The sequence below is a fragment of the Copadichromis virginalis genome, linkage group LG7 (assembly GCF_057382275.1).
Source record: "Copadichromis virginalis isolate Kocher_CV1m ecotype Utaka linkage group LG7, C_Virginalis_male_GT1.1, whole genome shotgun sequence".
Taxonomy (NCBI): Eukaryota; Metazoa; Chordata; class Actinopteri; order Cichliformes; family Cichlidae; genus Copadichromis; species Copadichromis virginalis.
Window position 1 is genome coordinate 6,976,523 of NC_140624.1, and position 12,723 is coordinate 6,989,245.

Genomic DNA, 12,723 nt, shown 5'->3' on the forward strand with positions numbered 1-12,723 from the left:
ATTTTAATCCAGGAAAGAATCCTTCTCTGCCTTTCAAAATGGCCGTCTTTTTCTCTTTCTGACTTCTGTGTAAACATGTTCTCTCGTCACAGTGCTGGTACCATGGAAACTTCTCTTCCTGTTATGCAGCGCAGTGTAACCACTTGCATTTCCTTTCTGGCTACACCGATCGATTGCTCCCCTTGTCACTACACAAAAAGCAACAGCAATTACAGAGGGAACACCCCATTCCAGCAAATCTGTTTATGTACACATTTATTATTTAATTCAAGACTTTAGAAATTATTTCAATGACATGCGTTATTCTGTCATAAAGCTGGCTACTCTAATACATTTGCTACTTCTCTTCAAAGCAAATCATTTTAGAGAAAAAAGGAGGAATTCACAAACCTAAATCAGTTTACAATTCAAAAAAAGGTTGGCGGACAGGAATTGATCTCGATAGGAAACAATGTATATTTTAGCTTTGAGAAGGTCAGTAGAAAAGAATGCAGCATTTGGTTTACATGTTTGAGCAACTGGCACATCAGGCTTGAGCAAAGCACATAAGTGTCATCATTACAAACCCCTCTCTTGGGAACACATAGACAGTATTGTTGCAGTCTTTTTCTCTTGAAACAACCTTTCACATACAGTACAAGCATATGTTATTATGTGCAATTTGGTTCAGTATACAAAGACAAGCACCTGTCACTTGTGTGGCAAATTTGGCATTGGAAATGGTTAATGTGCTATAGATAGAGTCAAATTGTTTCTTTTGTGCTGTCCTTTAGCCCCAATGAATGTACACACTGTGTATATAGCATGGTTACATCTTTACTATGATTCTTCTTATCCTCAGGATAACATCAAGGTATCCTCATATTTGCAACTCAGTATAAATGTACATTATTTTAACTGACTTCAGTGATGCATAAATTTTGGATGCCTTAAATTATGACTATTGCAAAATCACAATTGTTTCATAATTGCATCCTCAGTATTTTTTTTTTTTTTTAGATATAGCTTCTAATTAAATGACCCTTGGAAACCTCCTTAAAACAGGTACTAAACCCTTACTATAAAAAAACAAAACAAAACAAAAACACACATGGAGCTATTGCTAAATCATTTTCAACATACATACTTTATATACAGAGATCAAGAAAAAGCTGCATAAATTAAGGTAGTGACATCCCCAGTTTTCTTGAACATGGAAAATAACTTTTCAGTTCTCAGGAAATGTTTGAAATATACACAAGCCATTAACAATAGCAAAGAAAATAAATTAAATACTTGGGGGGCTGGTGGCTTAACATTGTTGATGTAAGTTAAAGAAGATAAATCAGTTCGCATTGCTGATTTCATCTTTTCCATTTAGGCTGAATTGCAAATTTTGGGATCCATCTTATCTAAAAGAGGTGAACATTATCTAAATTTGCTGTCACTCCTCATGCCCCCTATAAACACTTGCGCCTGTGGCTTTATCATCAATAAAGCATACAAATGTACAAACGCGAAAACTAACAAAAAATACATTTACAACCCCTGAGCAACATTCAGTCTGTGCTACCAGACAAAATGTTGCCCGTAAAAGACATGGTCCTACCTAGAATCAGCTGCTTCAGACCCACTGGAGTACTGAAGCCAAGCCTCAGCTAGACAGTCTCTGTAACACCCTTCAGTGCTTGCCACCAAAAGCAATTTTATCCCCTTGAAACTGGAGCCCCTGCCCCCACCCATCTACTGTCTCGATCATCTCCTCACTTTGACACTCCTCCTCTAACTGACTATCGTCTTCATGCGCTCATCCCTCATGCCAGCTGCTCTTTATCTGTCGACTCTCCCAGAGTGATGACAGTGAACTCCTCTGTGTTGCCGTTCTCCTGGACCTTCTCCTTGCTCATGAGGGTCACCATTTCCTGGTTCTGGGAGCCAGATGCTGCTGCTCCATTGCCTTCACCTGTGTCTTTTGTGATCATCAGGGTTTGCGTCTTGCCGCATAAGCTGCCAAAACACATTTAGATACATATATAATTAATGTCAGTTTTTGCAATGCCTCACTGTATATAGAGGGGTGTTTTACTAGGTCTTAATTGTCAGTCCTATTATGATGGTAATCCAAGTCATACCTTTTTCTCTTGGCGACAGCTGCACATAGAAGAATAATAATGATGACTGCCAAAATCACTAGAATAATAACAATCCAATCTAGAAGGAGACATAAAAGTTAGGATTAAAAGGGGTAAAAATTACTGTCAGTCCAGAGTGTAAATAGGATTGCATAGTATTACATAGCTGCAATGACTCTTTATATGGTATATGTGAAATAATTTGCTTACTTGAGTCACTGCTGCTCGGTGACTTAGGTTTTTCAGTAGAAACTGCCATGCGGCCTTTGCCATCTTTTGGGGGCGCTGATATCAACAAAACAAGAGATATTCAGTTTATATCATCCTAAAATAAACCATTTATTGGCATATAGATGTCTCAAAAATAAATATATCTTAAATATTACCATTCCCATTTAATTTCCTTTTCTCTCTGAGTGGACCAGACTGGTGTGCATTACTAGATACTACAAACTGCAAAAATATCAATAAAGCTGCTTCCCCCTCTGCATTATCTCTCCCAAAGTGTCACTTATAATACTGTTATTAGGCCTTTAATAAAACTTATTTGAGTTAAGGTGTCAGTGCCTTCAGCAAATTAAATTGTACAACTCAAACTAACACAAGGGGGCATCCTAAGTTCTAAAACTTACTTTAGCCATCCCCAGACCTGTTGCATGAGATGTCATCATGGTGCATTATGACAGTATTTTTCTATGTTAAGTTATAAAATTATAAACAATTTGACATTATTGAAATTAAACATTATCATTTTTCATTATTCTATCTTTGGAATATACAAAAATAGAAGAATGTAGGGCAAATAACACATGACCTGAGTTCAGTACAGTCTCTAGGAGAAATTGGCCTTGTATACTATGGCAAAGCATTATACTGTCATTATATTTTATCAGTATAGATTATCAAAATCATGAAGAGTACATCTCAATCCTGAACTGAACTGCATTCATATAAAAATCTCTTTGTTCTGAGTTTTGTGCTGTATGTTTTTCTTACATTTTGTTGTGGAAGAATATTCGTCGTTTGTCTCATCCCCAAGAGGAGTTTGCATTTCCTTAGTTGTTGAAACTGTTGTAAACTGTTCCAACTCGTTCGACACCCCCCCTGATCCACTGTCGATTTCTGCAGGACTGGAAGTGGACTGGACTGGAAATGCACCCATACTGATGGTCTCAGTCTCTTCAGTAGTCTCTGCATCAGGACCTTTAAAGATATCCTCTGTAGTATTAAAAGTTGAGAGAGTTGTGTCCGTCTCATTTTCAAGAGCTTGAGGTGTAGTTGTCATCGTTTTAACTGTGGTTGATGTTGGGTTTTCAGGATGCAGGGAGGAATCAGAAAAGAAAGAGTCATGCATGGTTTAATGGTTATAACGAAACACAAGTTTTACATTTGATAATATACTATATTACTTTGATAATATTGAGTATTAATGGACATCAAAAGTAACTTAAAGTGACTTAGCAAGAAGCAAGAAGAATATTCGTTTTGTTTCAAGGATTTCAATTTTCTTTGCTTACAGTTTTTCAAATAATTATGCAATGCTACAAAATGATCTTTCATGTTAATGATATCCCACATTCACACATGTATCCTGCCTCTCATTCTATAGGAGCTGGGATGGTCTCAAGCTCCTTAGTGCCTTTAACTGGATAAGTGGAAAAATTGGTGAATGATTGGATGCTAATGATATATGCCAAAATGTATTGTGACAATTAAAGGCATTCTATTCTATTGTTCTGTTTCACTACATCCCAAAAGTGCTCTATTGGACTGAGATCCGGTGACTGGTGACCTCGTTGCCATGCTTAGGAACCAGATTAAGATGATTAACAACATGCTACGTTATCCTGCTGGAAACAGGCATCAGAAGATCTGTATACTGTGGTCATAAAAGAATGGACATGGGCAGCAAAAACACTCAGGTAGCCTGTGGTGTTTAAATAATATTCAATTGGTACCAAAGGACCCAGAGTGCCAAGAAAATATCAGGGGTGGAACATGGGGTGTTCTTCTGCTTCTGTAGCCCATCTGTTTCTAGGTGAACAGTTGTACCTAATTAAATAGTTCTTGAGTTCATCGTACATTCCAGATACAGATTATCATACAAGGCAATAATGATTTAGCCTTCACCATTATCATTACTAATATGACTTTGGTCATTATACACTATATTGTCAAAAGTATTCACTTGTCTACATACATATGAACTTGAGTGACATCCCACCCTTATTCCATAGGCGTGCTTTAAATCTCAGTGCTCTTCTGTCATTCTGCCTTTCAGACTTTGATTAATCCAACCCGCCTCCTCCCAATCTCCTCCTCACCCTGGTCACTCAGAACAACACCTCACCACCTCATTTTCATCTTCATCACCACCAGCTTCAACACTCTGAGGGTTCCTCTCCTAATTCCTTTCACCAATGGGATTCTGCTCTGCTGTGATGGATCATCGGAGGCTAATCACCAAATTTCTTAATTAAATTCTGTATCATAAAAAATGTTCACGTTCACTTTTTGCAAATAACCTCTCCTTATTAAACTATGGATGCCAGATGTATTAAAGCAAGGAGAGAGGGAATGGGTTTACTTTGCTTACCTGGTGGATTTTTGATTTTTTTCAAATCAAATTCTTTGGTGCAGTTCCTCTTTGATCCAGCTGAAAACATCACCAAAAAGCCAAGTTCAATTAAATCTAGACTGAAAATTTACAAGACAATTTGTATGCTATTGTTTGACTGCAGCTGGGTAACAGCTTAATTCATTTTGGTAAAGTTACCATTTTCATCAAAGCAGTAGACATCATATTTCTCATCAGGCTGTACTTTTGGATTTATAATTAAACCAATCATGTTCCCTGCACAATTGTCGTGGCGCTCGTGTCTAAGGATGGCGATGCTCATATTGCTGATCCAGCCGTTCCTAAACAGATACAATAATATTGTTAGTAATATTCTGATATTAAAATGATTGTACATTTGTTAATGGTGGATGCAAACTATCAAATTAAATCATGCTAAAACACATCCCACAACTAATAGAAATGATGGGAAGGTGGTTTCCTCAACTGAAGGATGGTCAATGGTGGTAACTTCTATTTGTGCACATTTTAGCTAAAGGGACACACACACACAAAAAAACAAAAAAACAAGAGGACCCAAAAGCATCACATGATTTAAATTAGGGTCAATATTGCAAAATCAAAACCAAAAATGAAAAAAAAAATCTCCAAAAAGGGGGAATCCGAGAAGGAAGAAAATAAATTTAGCTCGTAACCGTGAATACAAATACACATTTTTAGAAAAATGCTTGTTGATGCACCTGCAGGTTTGCATAGATGCATTATAGGCCTCCTGGACTTGTTCTAGGGTTGCAATGGTGCTCGTCTGTTGCTCACACACTTTTTCAGCCATGTCAAAGTCCAAAGAGTGACGCTCCTTTCCTTCAGCCCGGAAAACTCCAGCAAAGCTGCAGGTTCGGGCAGTCACTACAGGGAGAAACAGAAAAAAAAAATTGAATCGGTTTTACTGGTTTGATCTCTATTCACTACACAGGCCACTTGCAGTAACACATAGAGAAGACTTGTTATTTGGGTGAAGGGATTTGGAGAAAATTACAGCAAATCAAACGGAATCGCAATTCAACATGTAGTGATAATAATAATAAACTACTAAGACTAACAATACTTACACTACTGATAATAATGATAATATAATACATACTTATCATGACTAAGGTAGTACAAACAACCACAACTATAGATTTTAGCTTAAGAGTTCACACATCACAATGTATGCTTCCCACGCCTGGAAAGTACACAAAACAAAACAAAAACATCATTAAGTAACCGCTTCGTTAAAAGAACACTTTTTTGGCATAAACATGCTTTATGTCCTTACAGTGAATCCACAAAAAAGTAAGTGTCACAGAGTGCCACACACTATGTGTTCTGTGTCATGTGAGGTAATTTATATAAGTTAGTCTACAGCAAAATGAAGCAAACTTTGTGATGCTGACATGCAAACTAGGGTTAGCAAATGAGCAATGAGCTAACAGAAGTTTGTGTACACATAGCTACTCCTGTCATAGAGCCACAGGTGCACGGTGTACACACACACACACACACACACACACACACACACACACACACACACACACACACACACACACACAATGTAACCGTTGGTATTGGCAAAAAATCAATTTTAGAATTTAAGCACCTGGAGATTTTCTTGCTTGTTTAAATTTGTTGCCATGGTAGGTTTCACAATGCCTTAATCACACATCACACAGGAAAATGATGCACATGATTTACTATCTTAACTTCCTGCAGTCAAGTGTGAAAGCGTAAAACTGATCATACTGTTGCTCCTTGTTCCTTCCTTCAGAGCAAATGGGTCTCTTGGAGGAGAAATATGCAATAACCAAAGTTAGCTGATCAGAAACTTGTTGAAACTGTTCCACAAAACTAAAAATGACACCACACCTTCCTTGTTAGTTGGAGTAAAAAAGTAAAAAGGTAAAAACAGACAAACCAGAAAATCTTCTCTATAGTGAAAATCAGTAAAATACTCTGGATAGACTCTAAAACACTCTTTGGCAACACAAAATGCAACTTTAAAAAGTGTCTTTATACAGCAATACAATTCTCCTGCAATCAATACAACATGAAATAAACCAGATCACATTTTAGCTGTAGTACAGGGGTTTCCAACTCCAGGCCTCAAAGCCTGGTGTCCTGCAGGATTTAGATCTCACCCTGGGTCAGCACATCTGAATCAAAGATTAGTTCATTACCAGGCCTCTGGAGACCCTAAAGACATGTTGAAGAGCAATTTAGCCATTTAAATTACTGTGTTGGATCAAGGACACATCTAAAACCTGCTGGACAGCGTCCCTTGAGGCCTAGAGTTGAACACCTCTGCTGTACTATGAAAAAATTAATGAAGTTGTTTATTTAGAGGCAGTAAAGAATAATTGTAAGGATTTCTGAGACTTATATTGTAGTATATAAACAGAAAAAGACATACTACCAGGAAATATCTAAGGTACATAAATTCTTCAAAATGTATCGAAAAGCATCATGTGAAACCTCATCAACCATATCTTGATGATTATTAATTGAAATAAATTAATAATCAATCAAGCTTTATCTTTCATAGTGACGTGAGTGCACAGATTAACAGCATCTCAAACATAATACTTGATGCAGTGCTTAATGTAGCAGCAATAATCATAAATCAGATTCCTATTCTATTTTATGTTTTATCAGTGAAGCAAAATGTGATGTCTGCATCTGCAAATCATTTGGAGTAAACTGCCCATAAGTAGCCTAATGTCAATACGTTCAATGATTAGGGAGTATATCTGCAAACATTAACCAGCATTAAACTATAAAGTTATATAACTCATAAATCATTTTCATTAAAACAACTTGATTCTAAGCCATGCTTGATAAGAGAACATGTTAATCATTCAATTTTTCATGTAACTGTACTGTAAAGAGTTACCAAAAAGACAAATATTAATTTTGCTTTAGTGTAATCTTCCTTTTCTCCATTCCAAACATTGAGATGCATATAAAAATGTTATTTTTAATTTGATAGCATGCTCATCTCCTTGAAATAAAGACAGGAGTCTTATAAAATGCCAGATATGATTAAAAAAATAGGTCCACCTACTTTCCACTGGCTGTTATGAGTAAACAGAGCACTAGCAACAAACGGAAGTTGAGATCTCTGCTGTTATAAGCAGTTAGGCAAAAAACAAAAGGCAGTGCAACTTTTATTGCAGAGCAATTTCTGATCTTTGCCCTCGCTAACTCCCTCGCCACCACCACTTTTTTATCTCTCACTTTCACACATATGCACACACACCTGAAAGAACTTCAACGTTTGCTGCCACACTGTGTTTCTCGCAAAAACACACAACTGCCCTGCCCAGAGAGATCAAAGCGGGCATGGCTCTGTGCGATGAAAAAGAGGCTGACATGAATCTTAGAAGTAATCATTAGTATGCAGAGAGAACAGTCATGGGTGTTTTTATACAGCCCAGAAACCTGTTGTGCCAAGGCACTGACTCTCCCAAAGGCTCTATTGTCACCTAATGGAGTTGAAACCAAGGAGACTGAGAAGTCTGTAGATACAAAGCCTAAGAGAAAGAGAGCTTTAGCACAGCTTCTTGCCAAAACCTCCAGCTGCTGTAGAAGTAATTGACAAGCCTGACTCTCAACCCTCACTTTTTTCCTGCTCTCTCTCATTCTGTCTTGTTTTCTTTCATTACTCTCTGCTTGTCTTTTCTAGGGCAGCAATAAAGTACAATTTGCCCCCTGCGCACAGGTGCGCAAACAGACAAGCGCATCACAGACACACGTGCGCAGGAACAGTCACTGATAATTTCTTCTTGGTTTCACGTGGCACGCCATGGAAAACAGGAACACACACACACGGGTTGTGTTTATTTTTATTCTCTTATCCACATTTTCTGAGGTGCACTTTACTGAAAAGGGAAGCAGCAAAGTCGTGCAGTGGTTAGCGCTGGCACTTCACAACAAGAACACTGTGGTTAGCTGGGGGCTTTCTGTGTGGAGTGTACATGTCCAAATTTGTGCACGACAGGTTGATTTGTGATTCTATACTGGCCGTAGTTTTCTTTTGTCAGGCCCGTGACACACTGGCGGTGTGTCCTGAGTTTACCTTTCCTCTCACTCTGTGACAGCTGAGATAGGCTCCAGCCTCCTGTGATCCTAAGTGAAATAAGTAATGAAACCTTGCACATAAAGTATGACTCACAACATTTCTAAAAATATTAATTTATACGTGGGAATTCAATGCTTGAACAGAAAATCAGCTGCACGTGTCCCACAACCACATTAACATTCATTTTATTCATCAGCTATTTGTGAGAGAGGGTCCTTCAGGTCATAGCTCCCACAATGCTCCAGTATCCTACATTCTCACACTAAAGTGAAGTTGCTCTGTAAGCAGATGTGTCTTTCCCTCCATTCGTCACACCAAAAGTCCAATGGGCCAGTGGGACAGGTGAAACACAAGCTCTTATGAAAATATGCCTGTGTGCATGCACACACACAAACACATCAAGGTCACAAGGACTGTTATTATCTGACTTTCACTCTAAACTGTCATTTCCTTTCCCACCTCCAGGCTTCCTGCACCACCTACCCAATTCATTTTCCTTTTCTCAACAAAAATACCATATTTATCAGATTTATCAACTCTGTCAGATGTACTTTCATACCCTTTCACAGCCTTTTTCTAAACTTTAAATCTAAATAAAAAAACAAATAAATAAAGTTGAATAGTAAAGTTAAAAAAGTGGAAGTACCACATTATCTCTTGCAGACGTCCTTTTGATTGGCTGACAAAGGTATAAACCATCAAACTGATACATTTACAAGAGGAAAGATCAATTTGAAACACATTTTCATGAATACCAACATTTTTATTTTTCATTCAAGAGTTTTACTTGAGCTTTTTTCAAGAGCTTTCTGTTACTCCTGAAAAAAAACAACCTTTGTCTCACATTATGGGAAGTAAGTGGAAGTCACTTCTTAGCTTACAAACTGTATGATGTAACAGGGAAATTCATTTAGCTTCCTCTAAAAGTCAAGAAATAACTGTCATCAGTTATTCTTTTTGTTTTAATGAAATGTTAGCCTAGCTTCACTCAGCAAACAAGAATCACATCAACCTTATTTCCTAATTTTGCAAAGGCATAACTTACTTTATCTCTCAAAATCTCGGATTCGAGTATTATTCACATTTCCATTTCCTGTGTGGTACAAGTTTCAGCTGAACCACAGATTACCAGAACTTTTTCTAAGAAAGCATGCTTGTAACACAGACTTTGATGCATAAAAGAAAGACAAAGAGCAGACGGCACATACTAATAGGAAGGTTGAAACATGCAAAACAGGAAAAAAAAGGTGAGCAACTCTAAAACTTATAACAAACTGTAATGATGCATGGACACGGAAACTCATTCATACCAGAGGTTATATTGGTGGAAGAGACACGTGTCTGGTGGTACTCAGAGCCTACAAATTACAAGCCCTCTTTGTGAGTGCCTGCACTGGAGCTTTGACCATCCTTCACCTCAAAACCTAACACAAGTACGGCAGCAGGGGTTTCTAATCCAAAGAGGCAAATACTCAGCCACAATCCACTTTAGGCCAAGACCATGTACATTATGGAGACTGATCTTGCTCTTTAACAAAGGCTACAGTGTTTCTCTAACTGAGTGCCTTATTGTTTCATTAGGATCAATTATCGATCTTTACCTATTGATAGATATTTACGAATGATCACATATGAAAGATTTCACACACTCTCACCGCTGGATGAATTATTGGAAAGTAGCAATAGATTTGATTCAATTTAAATATGGGTCTTACTGCATCCCTGGCAAAAGGCCATGCAGTTATATATTAATTTAAACTGATCAAATAAATTACATGAACTGCTGGGTAAAAAATTAATATGACAGCCTTTAGGGCATTTGCAGCCGTTACTACGGACTATTTATATTACTTATAAATCTTCACAGAACCATTTCCTGAAGCCACGTAATAACTGTCTTTAAAACTATCTAGATATCTTGTGGATGTCTGGGGTGGTCACTGGTCCACAAGACCTGCTCTCATTTCTGTGCTTGTGGCAAAAAAGATGTTGTCTGGATCAGGATGAGTAGTAACCACTGCAGGACACTTAAGTTTCCAGACACCAATTACTCTGACACTCAGACGCTGAGATACAGACGCAGACACACATGCACGCAGCTACACAATCCACAACGAGTCTTGAGGGGCAAACACATGTTGAAGCACTATGGGGGAAAGTGGATCCACCCCCCTCCTCCTTCCTACATGCACTTGACTTCACATACATGAGCGATTCAGGTAGGTAGACTCATATTTGCCTTTAAATCCGGGTCAAATTCATGGCTTGGTGTTGATTGTTCTCTGGTGCAGTGCCAAAGGCAGTCTCTATGAACAACCTCACCACCAGCTCCTGAGAGAATAAGCCAGACAAGCCCCAGACCTGTTTGATTCTGTACCAGCTTCACCTCCTGAGATATACCGCTCCAAGCAACAAATCCAATCAAAACCTTACACAGAAATAGCATGTGTGACAGAGACAAAGAAAAAAGAGACAGACAGAGAGACATTGCCAGGGTGATTACATCCTTTGTGTTAGAGGATGTAGCATTAAGCGTGGCAGCAAAGAAAAAAAAATCTCCTTCTGCTTCTACTTTAAAGCTAAACTGGTCATCCAAAACTGCGATAAGGTTCACTTGCCAGCGTGCGAACAGAGAGTGAGCAAGAGCGCCTATCTCCTTTGTGTCTATCAGGAGTCTCGGACTGCCAGACTGTCTGTGCTGGTGTTGCTCACACTGTCTCGCCGGCATCTACACATGCATTCTACAAGCAGCAGAGCAGAGTCTCTTTCTTTTAAGTGGTGTCTTTTTCCACAGAGTAATAACAGTGTCTGGTTAAAATCTTTTCAGAAATTCCTGCTGCCTGAGAGACCGGTACAATTTAGGCAAAATAAGAAAAATAAATCCCCATACAAAGCGAAATCCACTGGGAAAAGGCACAATCTCCTCACCTTGAATTTCTGACCTGGAGGAGGCCAGTAATCCCAACATGACCCCCAAGATAAGCGTCCACATCCTGGGCATTGCGATTGCTGATGAGCTGGGTGAGTAGCAGTAAAGGTGTTTAACAGTTCTCCTGTGGTCCCGTCTTCTTTCAGCCAGGAGTGACGGTTGGTGTGTGTGTGTGTGTTTGTGCGTGTGGGTGTGTGTCAGAGTAAAAGAGAGCAAATGAGTAAGAGAACAGAAAAGAGAGACAGAGAGGAAACCTGGTGCTGTGGAGGAGAGTTGCTGTGAGTGTCTGGTAGCTGGTGGAGCTGACTCAGATTTTACCCCAACTTTTCGATTCTCTGCCTGAGAGACCAGTGGCACACCACATAGAAGAGTGATTCATTTGAGCACACACCCTTGTGCCTCTCCCACACTTGCCCCACCCCCCTGCTGCCCCACCTCACACAGACTCCCCCTCTCTTCCTCTCACTTGCTTCCCGTTTCTACAGTTTGCAATGAATAAGATGAACGTCATCTCTTCTTCTGTCTGGCTGCTTATCCTCTCCCTGCTTCCCTACCGCTCCGCTGCCTTGTCTCCTAGCACCCCCCCCCCCCCCCCCCCCAACTTCCCCTTTTCATGTTCTTGACAGTTTTAAAAGAGCCCATCTGTTTTCTCTTTAATCCTCACTCTATTGTCATCAGATTTTTTTGCTTCCTTTTTTGTCTTGTGCTCCTTTGCACTTTTTCTGTCTCTATGTCTATTTTTTTTTTTGCCTGCGTGACCAATTATAAGAGGTCAAATCCATTTCACAGACACACCTCATCATCAGCTTCAACTTCTTACTGCACCTTTATCTCTCTGTGTGTGTGTCCGACATCTGCCTTGAACATTGCAAACACTTCAAAGATACAGATCCATCAATGGAAATGTGTTCAAGACACAACTTTATTAAAAATCTGCATACAGAAAGCACCTTGAAACTTTTCACTTTTCATGCAATGGTGCCTGTTA

At 38.9% G+C, this 12,723-nt stretch overlaps 1 protein-coding gene across 1 annotated transcript; it reads right to left on the bottom strand.

Moving 5' to 3' along the window:
• Positions 1-238: 238 nt before the first annotated feature.
• On the bottom strand, positions 239-12,111 carry cd44b (CD44 molecule (IN blood group) b). Its single transcript, XM_085461420.1, has 8 exons — positions 11,735-12,111; positions 5,430-5,595; positions 4,888-5,030; positions 4,708-4,767; positions 3,108-3,404; positions 2,322-2,396; positions 2,112-2,190; positions 239-1,986 (listed from the first exon to the last, which is right to left on the bottom strand). Exons 1-8 carry the CDS (start codon positions 11,805-11,807, stop codon positions 1,794-1,796), a joined length of 1,086 nt encoding a protein of 361 aa, XP_085317546.1. The 5' UTR covers positions 11,808-12,111; the 3' UTR covers positions 239-1,793.
• Positions 12,112-12,723: the final 612 nt, after the last annotated feature.

What these genes read in the sequence shown, in the direction of transcription:
- cd44b (XM_085461420.1), bottom strand. Translation starts at nt 11,807, where the DNA reads ATGCCCAGGATGTGGACGCTTATCTTGGGGGTCATGTTGGGATTACTG. An exon ending in ATATTCTTCCACAACAAAAT is followed by an intron (nt 2,397 to 3,107) that starts GTAAGAAAAACA and finishes TGTTGATATCAG; the next exon opens with CGCCCCCAAAAGATGGCAAA. An exon ending in GCTGTCGCCAAGAGAAAAAG is followed by an intron (nt 1,987 to 2,111) that starts GTATGACTTGGA and finishes GTGTTTTGGCAG; the next exon opens with CTTATGCGGCAAGACGCAAA.